The sequence below is a fragment of the Lineus longissimus genome, chromosome 2 (genome assembly GCF_910592395.1).
Source record: "Lineus longissimus chromosome 2, tnLinLong1.2, whole genome shotgun sequence".
In the NCBI taxonomy this organism is placed as follows: Eukaryota; Metazoa; Nemertea; class Pilidiophora; order Heteronemertea; family Lineidae; genus Lineus; species Lineus longissimus.
The window spans coordinates 3762705-3777323 of record NC_088309.1 but is presented as its reverse complement, the minus strand read 5'-3'; the positions used below and the strand labels follow the sequence as shown (position 1 = coordinate 3777323).

The window sequence follows — 14619 nt, the reverse complement described above, 5'->3', positions numbered from 1 at the left end:
CCAAGTAAATACTATGTAAGCTTATATTTTGATACATTCTAAACTTGCCAATCTTCACGCACTTGCATTGTCAATGATTTTTTATAATGAATTTTCTTCTGAATGGATGAATACATCTTTTGGCGTTTTCTGCACCTAACATTCAAATCGTTTGTGTCTAAAATTGACTAACTATCACAGCCCTAATCAATAAATGTTGCGTCACGCTGGTGAAGACATGCATTTACAAAGATTGTCCACTATTGCAGTTATTAGCTATTCTTTCATGGGAAATGTGTATTTATAAATAGAAAGAAATAAAGGTGCACTTATAATTTTCCACGCACGTAGTTGAATCAAAAGTACATTACACTCAAAATGGGTGGTCAGGTGACAAATTGGAAACTTCACCAAGTAAGAGGTGCACTTTAAGGTGAACTGTGCTTGTTAAATGTACACTGGGGGCAATAGAAAAGGCGTCCCAGCTGTTTTAAGTACCTAGGGGTATTTGGTTCGATACTCGAACTATTGACTGTATCAGCAGCAAAATTATGATCAAAAGTCACTTTTAAAATTGGCTCCTGAAAATGTCCGTAATATCGGTTATCAGCTCCAATGCATTATTTTTTTGAGTAGCAAAAATGCTTCAAAGGAGAAACGTACACGTAGCTCCGCAAGTTGGTGTGTATGATGCAGTTTCTGAAAATATTTTCAGCTCTAACATCTCTGCTACAGAAAAAAAAAGCTACATGTATTGTTTCACCACACTGATCAAGTAAGTTGACTAGTTTTATAGCATGTTACATCACGTTACAACAAAGGGTAACATAACAGTATAAGTATTGAATAATGTAACCTGAATAATTTGCCAGCATAACATTAGCAAGTCAGGGTGACTGAGAGTTCAGCTATCCAACTGAACAACACTGACAAGAAAAGGGAGCATAAACTGATATTATTTAGGCCAAGACTATTCAAAAGTGAAGATCAAATCACCAAGACCAAAGGCAGATCTGCAAGTGTAATTACATGAAAATAGTTACACAATGCAATATTATAACTTGCATTCTCATGAGCGATTTATACCATACAGGCCTCTCAATAAAAAAATGTAATTTGGGACAGACCCTGGATTCGCTAATATGGGGTTATTTCAGACAAAATTCATTGGAAATACATCCCTTGCCATAAAAATGTAGTCTATAAAAAAATTAATATTAATCTTTTTACAGGTAAATAGTTTTAAAGTGGTTATCCTGAAACCAACAGAACCAGGTCTTGAAAAACCATAATTAATTGTTGCTTCCGTTTATAAAATCCCACAGCAACTCCGATTACTGCATATGTTTCACCAACATCATTTTGGCCCTTTTGTCTTGCAATGATTTGGTTTCGCAATACATCACAGGATTTCCATGGAAACAGTCACATCTGTTCCTAACTGAGAGAACCAGCATGCAGAAGCTCATACAAAATATAAATCTTGCTGGTTTTATAACATATCCTTGAACTGACCCAAATGAAGTCTCTCAGTTCATGATTCACAATTCTAAAACAACTGGGTTTAGAATGAACCGCACATTACAGTGTAAATGCACTATGCTCCAATCAAACCTCCTTTTGAATTCAGCGAATAAAGGTTAGGCAAACATAACCGCTTGAGTTGGTGCAAAATATGGAAGCATTTCAGAATCATTTAAAACCATGTTATTGGTTATATTTGAGATATTTTAGAATAGAAATGGATACCTCACTGTCGGTATTGATTGTCTCACCAAAACTGCACGGGTGGAGCTAAAATATTGGCCAAAACCTTGATTACACCTCAGTTTTGATTACACTAAAAGTGAAAGTGTAGACTCTATTCTTTCTCTTAGTCATACAAATATAAGGATTTTATTGTTGGGTCCAGTGACAGGCCCAAAATACTTACTATGTGGTACCGGCGGGTCAGATTGTGCCACCTCCCCAATGCTGCTCCCTAACTGTGCATTACTCAGCAAACATAGGCATCCTATGCATATAATGCACCCAATGTGACAACTGCTCATCCTGGACCCCTGCAATAAAAAACGATACCAATTTTTAAAATCATACAGTAATATTGCACAATTTTTTAGTTTGGTATCTACTGGAAATGACAACAATCACCAGATTTTTCCTGAATAGGTGGGGATTATGATTGACAGATCATCTTTCCAACTTTCCAGTGTGTTGATCAATTAAGTAATTTATAGATTTTTCAGGTTAATTTTGGTCAGGCATTTGATTATGTCTCAGAAATCAAGAAACAAGACTGGAAGTGGAAATAAATGGGTCTGTATCACCAAGGTAAAATCTGACCTTGAGTTGACAGAAGTGAACAATGGAGTTCATGCACTGGTATGGACTATGGTTGTGAGCACCATTCACACTTTAAAGGGCGATACAAAGGACTTTCTCAGGTCAAATTATGGACTTCCTCTCTATATCCTGTTGCCGTGTTGGGATTGGTGTGCTGTGTTTATTATAGGTTTGACTAGTCCACATCTGATGGCTCTCAGAAATTCATGGCTTATACTGATAACGGCAAAATATCTGTCAATTCAGCATATAAAATGACAAATGTCGATTATCAAAAATATTTTTTGGGGACTGGAAGAACGGGAAGTGAAATTTCGTAATCCGCCAAAATGATCAGATTGAATCCTCCAAGCAGTGGCTTCCTCCGCCTGGTGCGAGGGCCTCTATAGTGTAATGGCATTCTGACAATGTTTCAAGTGAACACATTTGTTTTGTTTGGGCCCTGGTTTGTCTAATTGGTCAGTTATGTGCAAACCATACCATCGTCATAACCTGGACCTGGATCAAAGTTCTGAAGTGTCATATTATTCAAAACCATGTATTATAAAGGGAGCATCACAACAAAATAGGTCGTTTGGACGGTCCATTTTTGAATGAAGACTAAAAAGAAGAAGTAGATTAGACAGTGATTAGTGAATTTAAAAGACACCATGACACATTACACAAGCATAGCTACAGAATCAACATGCACTACCTGTGCTAAAGAGATACAATGTTTAGCCCAAACCTGGTTGGATGGACGGCCGGTGTATACCAGAGGAAAATTACGTTTACGGGGCCATTTGGCACCAAACACGGCATGATACAGAACCATATCTCTGGGACATGAGTTCTATCAATAGAGCGGTACATGATGACGAAACCGGAGCAAGGGAGAGGAGATCTTGGAGACAGACAGAGTCTCAGTCTGAGTCTGAGAGTGTGTTCGACCAGACTTACCTGACCAGCACCTGGTTCTTTCCAATGCGTTTCTCACGTAAATATAGGTCGATGTGAATTTAAAATCCAATACACTGATAGCCCTGAACATCCACTATGACTTCCACCTAATATTTTTAGCCAAAATTCTACCATTTCGGAGATATAAGCAAATATTTAGAAAAATCTTCATCATTCATAGTCACTTTTCCTGGTGAGACCAGAGACGTAAACAACCTCTCGCGCTGATTGGCCAATTCAGTCACAGAGTTAGCGGACGATTTTCAACACGCCGTCGATTCACAAGGCCACCAGATAATTTTTATCAATTTTTATAGTGCAACAATCCTTGGAGTAACAATCTGATAAATGTATTGTGCGACTGGGGAGTATTTTTTATTGATCTGATCTGATCCAGGGTTAATTCCATGCAGCAGTCGGAAGGAACCAATATTTCAGATAAGACCATATAAACTCTGGTTAATAGGAAGATGCTAACTATACTAGGCCTATGTACATGATAAACGATTGTATTGTACAACATAACTAATTGTAGCAGAGAGATTTTACTTTTATCATTAGGTCTGCTTTGGAGAATAGAACCATTATCATTGAAGACCAAAGCGAAGACAGGCACATTCCACATTATGCTGAGATGCCCCCTTGTCAGTGTCACTCTATCAACCACGACAACCACAACACCAAACCCGGAAATATTTTCAACATTGGCACGTGTTCTGCATTCTGGGGCTGCTGCTGATGGAACTCTGCTTGGATGATTACTAAGCTAGCGGCTTGTTTCATTCTCTGAGAACCAGTATCATGATTGGAGATGCGTGGGATGTCCTTAAAAGGCAACAGTTGGGTAGCCAGCCATTTGTCCGGCAATCATTATTCCTATACTATTACCATAAGTGTAGCAGGAATCGGTGACCCCTTGCGGAAAAGTCCAACTTGTGTTGACACTATTGGTTGAACGGGACACTCTATTCAGAATACATTGATCATCCACATGCAGTTATTAATGGTTTGATTAAAGCCAACTAGGTGATGTATCTGTTTTTTTCTTTCCTAGGTCTGACATTGGGCATCTTAATTGCTCTTCTTGTGATCTTCATTGCCCTTGCTGTCCTCGTCTACAAGCCAATGAGAGGCACAACAACCCGGAGGGCTGAGCCAGGGACCCAGTATACTCATACAGGAAGACAGATGTAATCGAACTGTCCATATGCGACTTCAAGCATTTGATTTCTTCACTAAAAGGATGTGCCATCATTTTTATACTTCTCTTTGCTTCTTGGTAGACGTATCCGGACACACAAGATAACATCTATACTTTAGCTGAGGATTGAATTATCGCCATTCATTGGACATTTCTATTAATTCATTTGAGCGAAGATGGAGAGGGAAAGCATGTTTGAACAATCGAGATGCTCAAGATATTTTCATAGCAATTGGATATCATTACATGTAGGAATTACATAATATATAATTACTTCATCGAGGTTAAAATAGGAGGTCATCCTCTTGTTCTTTTAACACTCTAATGAAATGCGTTCAGTCCAACAATATTGTTTTGAAATGACATGTAGATGGTGAATATGTGACTTGATGTAAAACAACGTAAGTTCCTCATCTTAATAGGGCAAGCAAACTCTTTTTAAATCTCTTGTATGGGAACAAACATAAGCCTGTTGGTCTTGATTGAAGATAATATTAAAAATGTGTTTATTGCAGTAATTTAGATTTGGCTTCATCCTCGAGCTGCTGTATAAAAGAGGAGCCATACAAGTCATCCATGAACTGAGATAAAAGGTGCTAAGTCAGTGATTTTTAAACATGACATACATGTTATATGATTCTTACCATTACTTCATGTACTATATGTAATGAAAAAAAGTTGACAAAGATTGTCATGAAATATAATTTATTATATTTATCTCTATCTTTCAAAACCACACTGACAGTGACACTTACCGGACAACAGTCAAACATTCTATAGCATAGCTCTGACTTGAAAGAATACTGCCTGTGGGAGGAATCGATTGCATAGAAAGTGCACTGACCAAATATTCCGGGAGTACCTTATCTTCCCTAATGAGTGAGAGTGTCTGCATTCGTTTAGGGTAGAATCCGCTGTCTCTGAAAAGGGCACTTTACAGCCCAGTGGACTTCATCTGCTCATAGTCTCCACTGAGGGTCATACATTGTCTTAATGTCAGATAACATACTGCTGCTAACCAAGACTTCCAGCACATTTTGATGAAGGAAAAGTCTATGCACAATCAGTCAATATAATCGAAGTCATCTGGGATTCCAAACTGCTTATCAATCTTACTGTCCTCAAAGCTGAACTTTTTCTTGATCCACGACTTTGTCGAAAAGATGTTATCTGGAAGAAAAAACCCCACACAATCAGTATTTCATAAGGGCCAAGAGGTTGCTGCAGTGGATGTGACGGGGAGCAAGGATTTTCAGAGGGGGTCATTTAGCTCAATACTTTTCCTGAATGTCCCAGCAGGATTTCGCACTGAAGACGACAATCTAATACACTCTCTCAGAGAAGACATCTTGAAGTCAAACAGGGTGAGATTTTCACAAGCTACACTTACCTGTCCACCTGTTGGCCGCTTCCTTGGCAACTTTAGCTTCCTGTTTTTTAGCATTCAGCACATCTGGATCACAATCTTGATATTTCTTCAACTCTGCATTCAATTCATTTAACTCTTGTTTTTTTGTTGAAAGTTGCTGTAGAATTGTTTCTCGCTCATCCTGTGGTTAGAAGATAGTTTTAGACCTGGTTGAAATTTTTTTTCTTCAAAAATCATCACCAGATTATGGTGTTCAGAATACTTTGCATTGCTGTTAAGAGTAATTGGTTGGAGACTAAAAGAGCTACTGATACAAATTAAATTATTCATAAATGTACAAGAATGCAAGAAAGTGCAAAGAACTTTGCATTAACGAAATGAAGGGTAGCACCAGTGAACATAGCTCTGCAATGTCTTCTTATTGAAGAAAAATATTTTCTTATACCGTTTCTTCCTTTCCAATCTTGGCCTTGGCCAACGCCTCTTCTGTAGATTTCTTTTTTCTCAGGATGTCATCTCTGCTCTGTTTTGAATCTGCTATTTTCCTCTTTCTCTGAAGAAAGATGTGTCTCCAATAGAATATACACATTAAAGAACTGACAACTTTTTCCATATCCTTTTTGTAACAACATCAGTGTTCATGCAAGCAGATATTCCCGGGCTTCCGGTACATGAAACATTTTGTCCTCATTGTTGAGCCCTAACAGTAACAGGAAACCTTCTGCAGGAACTAGCAGAAAAATTAGGGAATGACTGTCTCAACTTACATTTTGACTAGCCTTACTTGGAAATGCCCAGAAATAGACGGATGTGCCAATCTTGTCTGTGTCCACCATTCCATCATCCACAAGACTCATCAGAATGTCCTTAACTGACATGGATGTGATTCCCTTCTCCTTCTGACATTGCTTTTCAAGTTCTTTTAGCAGAAAGAAGTCTTTCTGAAAAGGAAGTAAACAAGAAGAGATAATCCAGTTGTTTGGATAAGGAACTTTCATCCTGGAGGGTTCATTTCATCCAATGTCCACATATGCACTTGTCAAGCCAGATGTAATATTTATGGTAAAAATATCATCCTATAGGTTGTGGTATTGTCCTCTTGTAGATCAGGTTGTGACAGTTTTCCTTAACATGTTCTGGAAATCTGTACTCAGACAATGAAGTTATGACACGGTCTTCTGGTTGTGACTATGCGGTAGCCCTACCTTTTCAAAGAAGAAATCCATCATTCTTTTTCTCTTCTCTTCCACACTCAGACCTTTCCTTTTTGACTACAAAGAAATGGGAAAAATCAGCATAAGATGGCAACAATTCAAAATGCAGAAGGAGAACACTAGCTGATACGACAGAGTGAACGCGAAAATATATAAAGCATGTGATTACAACTGGTCTGGCCAGTCTAATCTGAGATGGGAGAGGATGTTGAGCAACGTCACTGATGTAGCTGCAATTGAACATCACCAGCGACCGCTGCTGGTATAGAATAAGAACAAATCAAAGATATTTCTGCCTATTCCTCATACTCGGTCGGCGGACCGGTGTTCCACTTTTTTTGCCAAGGGCCAGTGGTGGTTGTGTGCTGTCGTCGCCAAATTTACTTGTGAATGATTTACTTATGAAACAGAACAATGCCTCGAGTCTGAAGTCTTAAATGTCATCAGCAGAGATCTGGTAGGCCTATAGTTTTATAATGCAATGAATGCTCCCTTGACAATGCCCAAGTCGTGACAACATGAATTGAAATGACAGGTAAGAACACTGAACAAAAGCCCAATTCTGCTAAAATACTGGAAAATCTCTCATGAGTTTTTACAAACCATTGTCGACTGTTTATTTCTTAAGCTAAAGAATGGGGATATCTCTTGATATAGTGATTGATAACGTCAGAATAGGTGTTTTTTCAGCCTTGCAACGAGGAAATATAATTCCTCAGATTGCTACCAGGTTTGAATTTGGCGCCACTAAGCTTACCAAAGGTTCAATGGACAAATAAAAATACTTTACAAAAGCTTGTATCAGGAAATTTATGAAAGATAATAAAACTTAACTACAGAAACTACATGTATTCCACGTTCCTAATTACCATTTTTACAGATATTCATTATTTTAGTATTTTACTTTTCAGGTACAGGGTTGAGGGTAAATAAAAATGTACACAAAATGTACGCAGTATATTGTAGTGCATTTGTACTAGTGAATGGTGGTGGATTGTTTGACTTGATGAGGTTGTTTTCCTCTGAAAATGGACCATCGTGGACCGTATAAAGGCAACGTGGCAACTCCTGACAGTTTGAGGCAACGCAGGAGAGAAGAACTAACAGGTATATTTTGACAATCGTGTTGTTTTTATCGCCTGTTGGAAAGGTTTAGTGTGGTGATACATGGGTGGTGAGATGAAGAAGGGGGTGCCGACTGGTTTGTTATTGTGGGGAGCATTCATTATTTTATATTCTGGGGTACATCCTCTAAAAGCCAAAAGATAGAAATTCTGTGAGTTAGACCGAGAAATTACCAGTTTCACTGTTGACCCCTGGCCCTGCCGTAGTTGACATCACACAAGTTGGACTGGAGGGAAAATGATATGGCAGGAATGACTGGGCCTGCTGGGGCCCTATCACGATCAGATTCCAAATCCTCGTTTCGGTAGGTTGGCGAATTCAATTCTGTTTCAGTCTGACATTTCTACATGTTTTAACTTTTAACCCTACCTTCCTCATTCTTTGCAGATCTGAGGAAGCAGAAGAGAGAGAGATTATTATCCACCAAGAGAGTAAGGTTACAGAGCAGAGACTGTATCTCTGAGACAGATGAAGAAATTTCTGAGCTCATGGTGTGTATTTCAATCATTGTCTCAGTATCGGGCTTTCTCCTTTATTCCAAATTTGAGCTTAAGTTAAAAAAAAATTTGAAATCAAATGGAAATTTGGCAAACCAACATAGAGGCTATCTTCTTAAATCCTATCTTCCAGGTGAAAGAGCTAACAAAGAGTTTCCTGTCCTCGGATTCGGACAGGAAAGCAATTATGCAAATATTACGGCGGTCTTTTGCACAAAATAGCGTTTTTGTGGATGCATTTCTAAGGTAAGAACGTAGGTAGGCTTTTAAAATAGAAGAAGTTTGCCACCTACATGTATAATATCTCGTAAGGGCCTCAGCTGCTCTGTGAGCAGGTCCTCTCAACAATATTTTCACCACTTGCACCAAATTTCAGTGTTCCCTGAAGAACATGGAAAAAAATTTTTAAGTATGTTTTTCTCTTTGAATAGTCTTGGTGACCTACCTGTTGCCAGCTTGAGAATATCATGTTGATAAAACATTTGCTTTCTTTTTTTCCAGTGTGGACAATGCCCTTCCGTCACTCATTGGTCTTCTTACAGGCCATGATGCAGACTTACAACTCGAGGCTGCTTGGTGCATCACAAACATCTCTGCAGGCGTGCACGAACATGCCCAGGTGGTACTGCGGTTGGCAGCCCCTTACCTCATTACGTATCTCTCAAGTGGAAATTCACTCATGCAAGACCAGTGTGCCTGGGCATTGGGGAACGTTGCTGGTGACAGTGCAGAATGCAGAGAAACTTTAAAGAAACAAGGGATTGTGGAGCCACTTATAAGCTTATTAAAGGTATGACATTGTTTGTCTCCCCTTTCATTTCAAGGTGAAACTGATATAACTAATCAGTGAGATCTCTCTGAAGATTGATATCATTTTTTTGTTGGCCTTCAAGGAGTCCAGCTCACACAAAAGGTGAAAAACGGAACTTCGCCTCCCAACATGCCCAAATGACCATAGTCAGTGGTAAGAGGGAGAGTCAGATTGAGAGCAACTGATTTGTTAAAATTTACTTCATTCATGCATGAAGTGATATATTAGTTATAAAATGTAACTTTCACCTCCTTTCAGTCTGATAACACTGGTGTACAAAGATCGGCATCATTTGCACTTTCAAATATAGCAAGAGGTCATGACATGCATACCAAGTAAGTTTTAAATTTTTCTTGCCGTAAGGAAAACATCGCTTCATGTAAAGATCTTATTTCTGTCTGTAAAACCTCTCTTAGCAGACATCTCTGTAATCAGGAAACCCTATCCTTAAGGGGCACTGATATTGGTTTCAAATTGGTCATTTTCATTCAATTTGACCTATGTAATATCGTAATCAGGACACCTCTCCATAAGGGGCAGTAACTCTCTGTCCCGAGGGTGTCCTTATGATAAAGAGATTGTAGTGTATTACATTCCCATGCAACAGACACAAGTTTCAAGTGATTTGTTTAAGGGAGTAAGCAATGTTGATAATCCACACCCTAACCACTTGACAATTAGGCCATGTATTATCAGTTATCAGTTATTGAATGACTCTTTTGTTTCAGAGATCTAATGGTGGCTGGCGTGGCACCCCTCCTTTTAAACCACCTGAATTATGATGAATCGAAACTGTCCGTGATTTCAGAAGTTGCTTGGGTCCTGACTTATTTAACTGCTACGTAAGTGCTCACTGTAACTACCTCAGTGAAATAATCTTTGATAAAATAGAATATAGTGCTTCACAGCCTGCACCAAGTCACATTGACAAGGCTAAGTTTACTATTCAGAAATGTGCACCGTTAAGAGTGTTCACCTTGTGTGGATAAGTGTTTTTCACCAGTGCATGCCCCTGTTGTTATGAATAAATTGCTCACCGTTCAGACATAGTGAAGAACTGAGTAATTCAGTTACAGTTATGTATTTTTCAGTGGGGAGCATGCAGAAGAACTGGTTCAGTTGGGGCTGATAGAAAAGATAGTCAACTTATTGATTGTGATGGCAAAGGTCAACCATAATGATGCACAGGTAGGTCACTAATTGTAAATAATCGACACGATTACTGAATAGTGGCTTTTAACACCTTCAGCGCCGAACCACGTGGCCCAAATCCCCCCCTCTTTGAGCTGGTTATCGGAGTCTACCGTGCCCTGAAGATGGCGATGGCGTAGTTCAAAACTTTGAATGACTTCATGAAAGAACTACGCCATCGCCATCTTCAGGGCAAGGTAGGAACTGGTCTTATCAGTTCCTGCCTTGCCCTGAAGATGGCGATGGTGTAGTTGTTTCATGAAGTCCATGACTATGAGATCGACTCCGATAACCAGCTCAAAGGGGAGGGGATTTGGGCCACGGAGATCTACGTGGTTCGGCGCGGAAGGTGTTAAAAATACCCCAACTATGGCATTAGTAAAAGAGAGAGCTTGTCGTAACTTAGTTTGTCTGTTACAGATAAGAGAACCCTGACCCTTTCAACCCCCTCTCCCTTTACCATACGTATGTAATACCATGCCTAACGACACTGAGACAATGTGCAATTTTCCAGATCGTCACACCATTATTACGGTGTTTAGGGAACATCTGTAGTGGCCCTGATAGATACAGCGTTCAGGCATGTGCCAATGATGAGCTATTGGCAGGTCTTGCACAGTTTCTCCTTTCCGAACATCACCATATTAAAAAAGAGTGTCTCTGGGCTCTCTCAAACATGACTGGTGAGTACAACAATAATAACTTTGCCACTGGACAGAGTGGAATGTACAGTTGTGGTTGAGTTTGTAAGTTCACCCAGGGGCCGTCCGACGTAATTGTGCAGGCTGGGGCATGTATATTGGATCACCATGAGGTGTGTAATGTTGTTGATTCATCTTGAAAACATAACCATGACTCGATATTGATCACACGTTTACATTTATCAGTAATGCCAAGCAACATTGCATGCTACTTCTTATAAGAATCTTCAGATTGTACAAACATATTTTAACTACTGTACCAGTATATTGCAATATTACTCTTTCAGGTGAAATGAATGTTGCACGTGATATACTGGTCAAGAACCTTCTACCGCTAATTCTGGGTGAATCCATTGGTGCTTTTGACATCAAGAAAGAGGTATCATTCTGCATCTGTAACTTAGCAGCACATGGTGACGAGTTCTGCCTCGAGTTACTCCGACAAGGGGCATTGCAAGTCATGGTGCCTTTACTCAAGTTGACAGATACAGACCTGCTTCATATGACGCTCAGTTTCTTTGAGATGATGCTTGGAGCTGGTGGTGAAAAAGTGAGTACAATGTACTGATAGTGGCTGGTGCATTTTTTGAACTAAATCATCTATACTTGATTCCCAGGTGTAATGGCCAAACGAATCTTGAAAAGACGTAGCGTCAAACACAGAGATGGATGACGGGTTGGGGCAAATTCCTTGACGTCAGACAGGAGCAAACTCAAATCAGTTGAAATCACTGTGGCAATGAAACAGGGCGGTTGGCCTGGAAATCCTCTTGGCACTGAGCACCTGAACAAATCCCTCATCATCTTCTGACTCTTTGCCCACTCATTTGCAGGTCTATTTGTTGAAAATGTGTGCCTTGTTAAGAGTCGGCATAATACAATCACTATGGACAGTGTCATGAGTGGCTTAGGGTTGATTTTACTGATTGAAGACATCCTGAATAATAAATTCAAATTTCTCTTTTTAGGCAAAAGTTGTGTTTGAAGAGTGTGACGGGGTGTGTGGTCTTGAAAGTTTAGAGTACCACGATAATGATCAAATCCGTGCTCAAGCCTCGGAAATTCTTGACAAGTACTTCTGTATTGACATTGTGCAGGTAAGGCATCGGTGGTTACACTTGCTGGAATCAAGAAGCGATATGATGGCAATATATTAAGAGCTAGTAGTTCAAACTTTATCTTGGCAATTTCTATTTTGATGCCGATACATAGCAGGAACAACTTTACAGGCTCTGCATCAATTGTAGCGTAATGTTCTTAATTTTGTTTCAAATCTTTTGTTTCAGGCCGTTGAGGAAAATTCCTCAAATCATAGTATTGTGAACTACGATCCGCAGGTGAAAGTAGGATGAAGGGGTCACGCTGTGAATCAGAAACTAGAGGCTCCCTGTGTGTCGGCTTAACAAGGGTGTGCAAGGTTACTTAACCTGCTAGATGGCAGTTTAGAATGTAAAATGGATATTTGAATGGAATACATTACATCAGACGTCTGGGCAGTGTGCGGCAGGATGGCTGTCCGCGCAGCCCTGAACCCTGTCTGGTTCTCGAGTTAATTAAAGAGGTGCTTTGTGTGTGAGAAGACAACAACTATGCTAGCCATGAGTAATCTCTGGGATACCTTGGACTTAATGTGAAATCGATGATGTAATTCCACATTTGTTGACGTATTTGTTATACCTTGCAGGCCATTGAGAATAGCTATTACTACTCTTTTTACATGTTATTGGTGTAATTTAGTGTTTACCTTTTTGATAATGAATGGCTTTCTATTATAATTCTACAAATCAAGTACCATGTGTTTATATTTGTAAACACAACATGCATTTTTGTCCATTTGTGGACTTTGAGATTATTTATTACGGGTTCTTGTAGGAAGGGAGAGCAGGCCTGAGCCTTGGCAACCACCATCAGTCCTGGGATGAAATCTTTTCATAAGAAAGAAAACCAAAATACAAAATCTTTAGAGATGGACGAGAACAAGTTTTCACAGGCCTAAAGTGGCTCCCTTGCAATGTGCTTTAAAGGACTCGCCTCCCTGATTTGCAAAATATGTTTGACTCAATTTTGGCAAGAGATGGTCTTTCTTTTATCATTTCACAGTGGAGTTGCTCTTTTGTTATACATGCAAGTTGTGAAGAGATCTGAACTATTGTATTTAGAATAAGGAGTTTTATATTATCGTTGTAACGTTAACTCCTTCGCTGTATTCATGTTTTACGTACACCGAAAGAACATTCACAATGATTCATAATTTCACATTACTCCAGGCAGAATTTAAGAGCTTCCCCTCCAACAAGGACCCCAGTTGTGTGGCAGCATTCTCTTGTTAACTGCCTCCTACGTAGGTTGTTGCAACCATATTTTCAATTGCCATTTTATTTGAATGGAATTCAAAATAAACTCCAGATGTCCATGTACACCAAAATTAATTTCAGAACATTTCTTGTAAACGATGGAAATACAAGAAACCTTTTTGTATTTTTTTGTTCTTTTTACCACAGAAAGCATGTCATTTACACTGTTTGTTTCAATCCATTTTTCTTTTTGCTCTTGTTTGATTTTACAACTTGTAAATATTTTATTTTTGTACCAATCATGTGCCTGTATAAACAATAGTGTTCAGTTTGTCATGTTAGATGGACAAACTTCAAAATCGAATAGTGAACGTTTCAATTCCACATTACACAGTACGTCGGAAAATTGATTTACAAAATTCATGAATATTTTTATTCAGATAAGCATTACATGTACTTCCTTTGCCAGGAATATTGTGTCATACGAAAATCTCTTCAAAACGATATGTAATGGGGAATATACTTGTATAGATGTCCTTAATGTGCAGTGTATGTAAATGTGTACATAGAGTTCAAATCAAAATAAAATAAAAAGCATGACGAAAATGAAGTATCTTTTTTCGCTTTATAATTAGAGGTACATGTATTCAGAACTGTTCTAGAAGCTTGAGTTGTCCTCTCATCAGCAGCTGGTTGTGCCTATATTCCCAGGGGCAGAAGAGGATAAAATCACCAAGATGTTTAGAGGTGCCCCTGCAGTGATGTACTCTATAGAAGGAATGAGACACAACTGTGGTGTGTTGTCGTTCAAGCTAAGTTGTCCTACCACAAGTTTCTCAAAGAATCTTAAGTGTTTGTCTTAAGTCATAATATTTTGACTAAGCCAAGTCAAAAACTTAAGTACAAATCTCAAAGCATCTTGTGTCTTTCATTCCGACTTAAGTACGGTAGCTAC

General features: G+C 39.0%; 3 protein-coding genes and 1 long non-coding RNA gene across 8 annotated transcripts in view; 2 read left to right on the top strand and 2 right to left on the bottom strand.

The window, feature by feature from the left end:
• LOC135502142 (insulin-like peptide receptor) overlaps positions 1–3456 on the bottom strand; it is a 32082-nt gene extending 28626 nt beyond the window's left edge. For all 4 annotated transcript variants that reach the window (XM_064794748.1, XM_064794768.1, XM_064794777.1 and 1 more), the window contains exons 1-2: positions 3262–3456; positions 1913–2039 (exon numbers count right to left, since the gene is read on the bottom strand). In XM_064794748.1, coding sequence (XP_064650818.1) covers positions 1913–2030 — 118 coding nt within the window. In that variant the 5' untranslated portion in view covers positions 2031–2039; positions 3262–3456. The remainder of the gene's footprint in view (positions 1–1912; positions 2040–3261) is intronic.
• An 89-nt stretch (positions 3457–3545) lies between these two features.
• On the top strand, positions 3546–5168 carry LOC135502185 (uncharacterized). Its single transcript, XR_010449742.1, has 2 exons — positions 3546–4105; positions 4316–5168. It is a non-coding gene; the product is annotated as an uncharacterized LOC135502185 (long non-coding RNA).
• A 42-nt stretch (positions 5169–5210) lies between these two features.
• LOC135502169 (meiotic nuclear division protein 1 homolog) lies at positions 5211–8200 on the bottom strand. Of its 2 annotated transcripts, none has more exons than XM_064794799.1 (6): positions 7649–7771; positions 7037–7102; positions 6599–6772; positions 6277–6384; positions 5853–6012; positions 5211–5632 (listed from the first exon to the last, which is right to left on the bottom strand). In XM_064794799.1, the coding sequence occupies exons 1-6, from the start codon at positions 7649–7651 to the stop codon at positions 5526–5528; spliced, it is 618 nt and encodes a 205-aa protein (XP_064650869.1). In that variant the 5' UTR covers positions 7652–7771; the 3' UTR covers positions 5211–5525. The 2 variants fall into 2 exon arrangements, with proteins under 2 accessions (XP_064650869.1, XP_064650877.1); XM_064794807.1 differs by lacking the exon at positions 7649–7771 and adding an exon at positions 8151–8200 and having other exon boundaries at positions 5212–5632.
• LOC135502157 (importin subunit alpha-7-like) lies at positions 7994–14262 on the top strand. Its single transcript, XM_064794788.1, has 11 exons — positions 7994–8152; positions 8558–8661; positions 8801–8913; positions 9169–9457; positions 9737–9813; positions 10207–10320; positions 10570–10666; positions 11184–11352; positions 11658–11920; positions 12339–12467; positions 12657–14262. The coding sequence occupies exons 1-11, from the start codon at positions 8074–8076 to the stop codon at positions 12720–12722; spliced, it is 1500 nt and encodes a 499-aa protein (XP_064650858.1). The 5' UTR covers positions 7994–8073; the 3' UTR covers positions 12723–14262.
• Positions 14263–14619: the final 357 nt, after the last annotated feature.

Excerpts from the sequence above, each read along its gene's own strand:
- LOC135502169 (XM_064794799.1), bottom strand. Across the intron at positions 6,773-7,036 it reads TGGATTTCTTCTTTGAAAAG|AAAGACTTCTTTCTGCTAAA; the intron begins GTAGGGCTACCG and ends CTTCCTTTTCAG. Across the intron at positions 5,633-5,852 it reads AGCGGCCAACAGGTGGACAG|ATAACATCTTTTCGACAAAG; the intron begins GTAAGTGTAGCT and ends TTTTTCTTCCAG.
- LOC135502157 (XM_064794788.1), top strand. The coding sequence starts at position 8,074 with ATGGACCATCGTGGACCGTATAAAGGCAACGTGGCAACTCCTGACAGT. Across the intron at positions 8,153-8,557 it reads CAGGAGAGAAGAACTAACAG|ATCTGAGGAAGCAGAAGAGA; the intron begins GTATATTTTGAC and ends CATTCTTTGCAG. Across the intron at positions 11,921-12,338 it reads TTGGAGCTGGTGGTGAAAAA|GCAAAAGTTGTGTTTGAAGA; the intron begins GTGAGTACAATG and ends TTCTCTTTTTAG.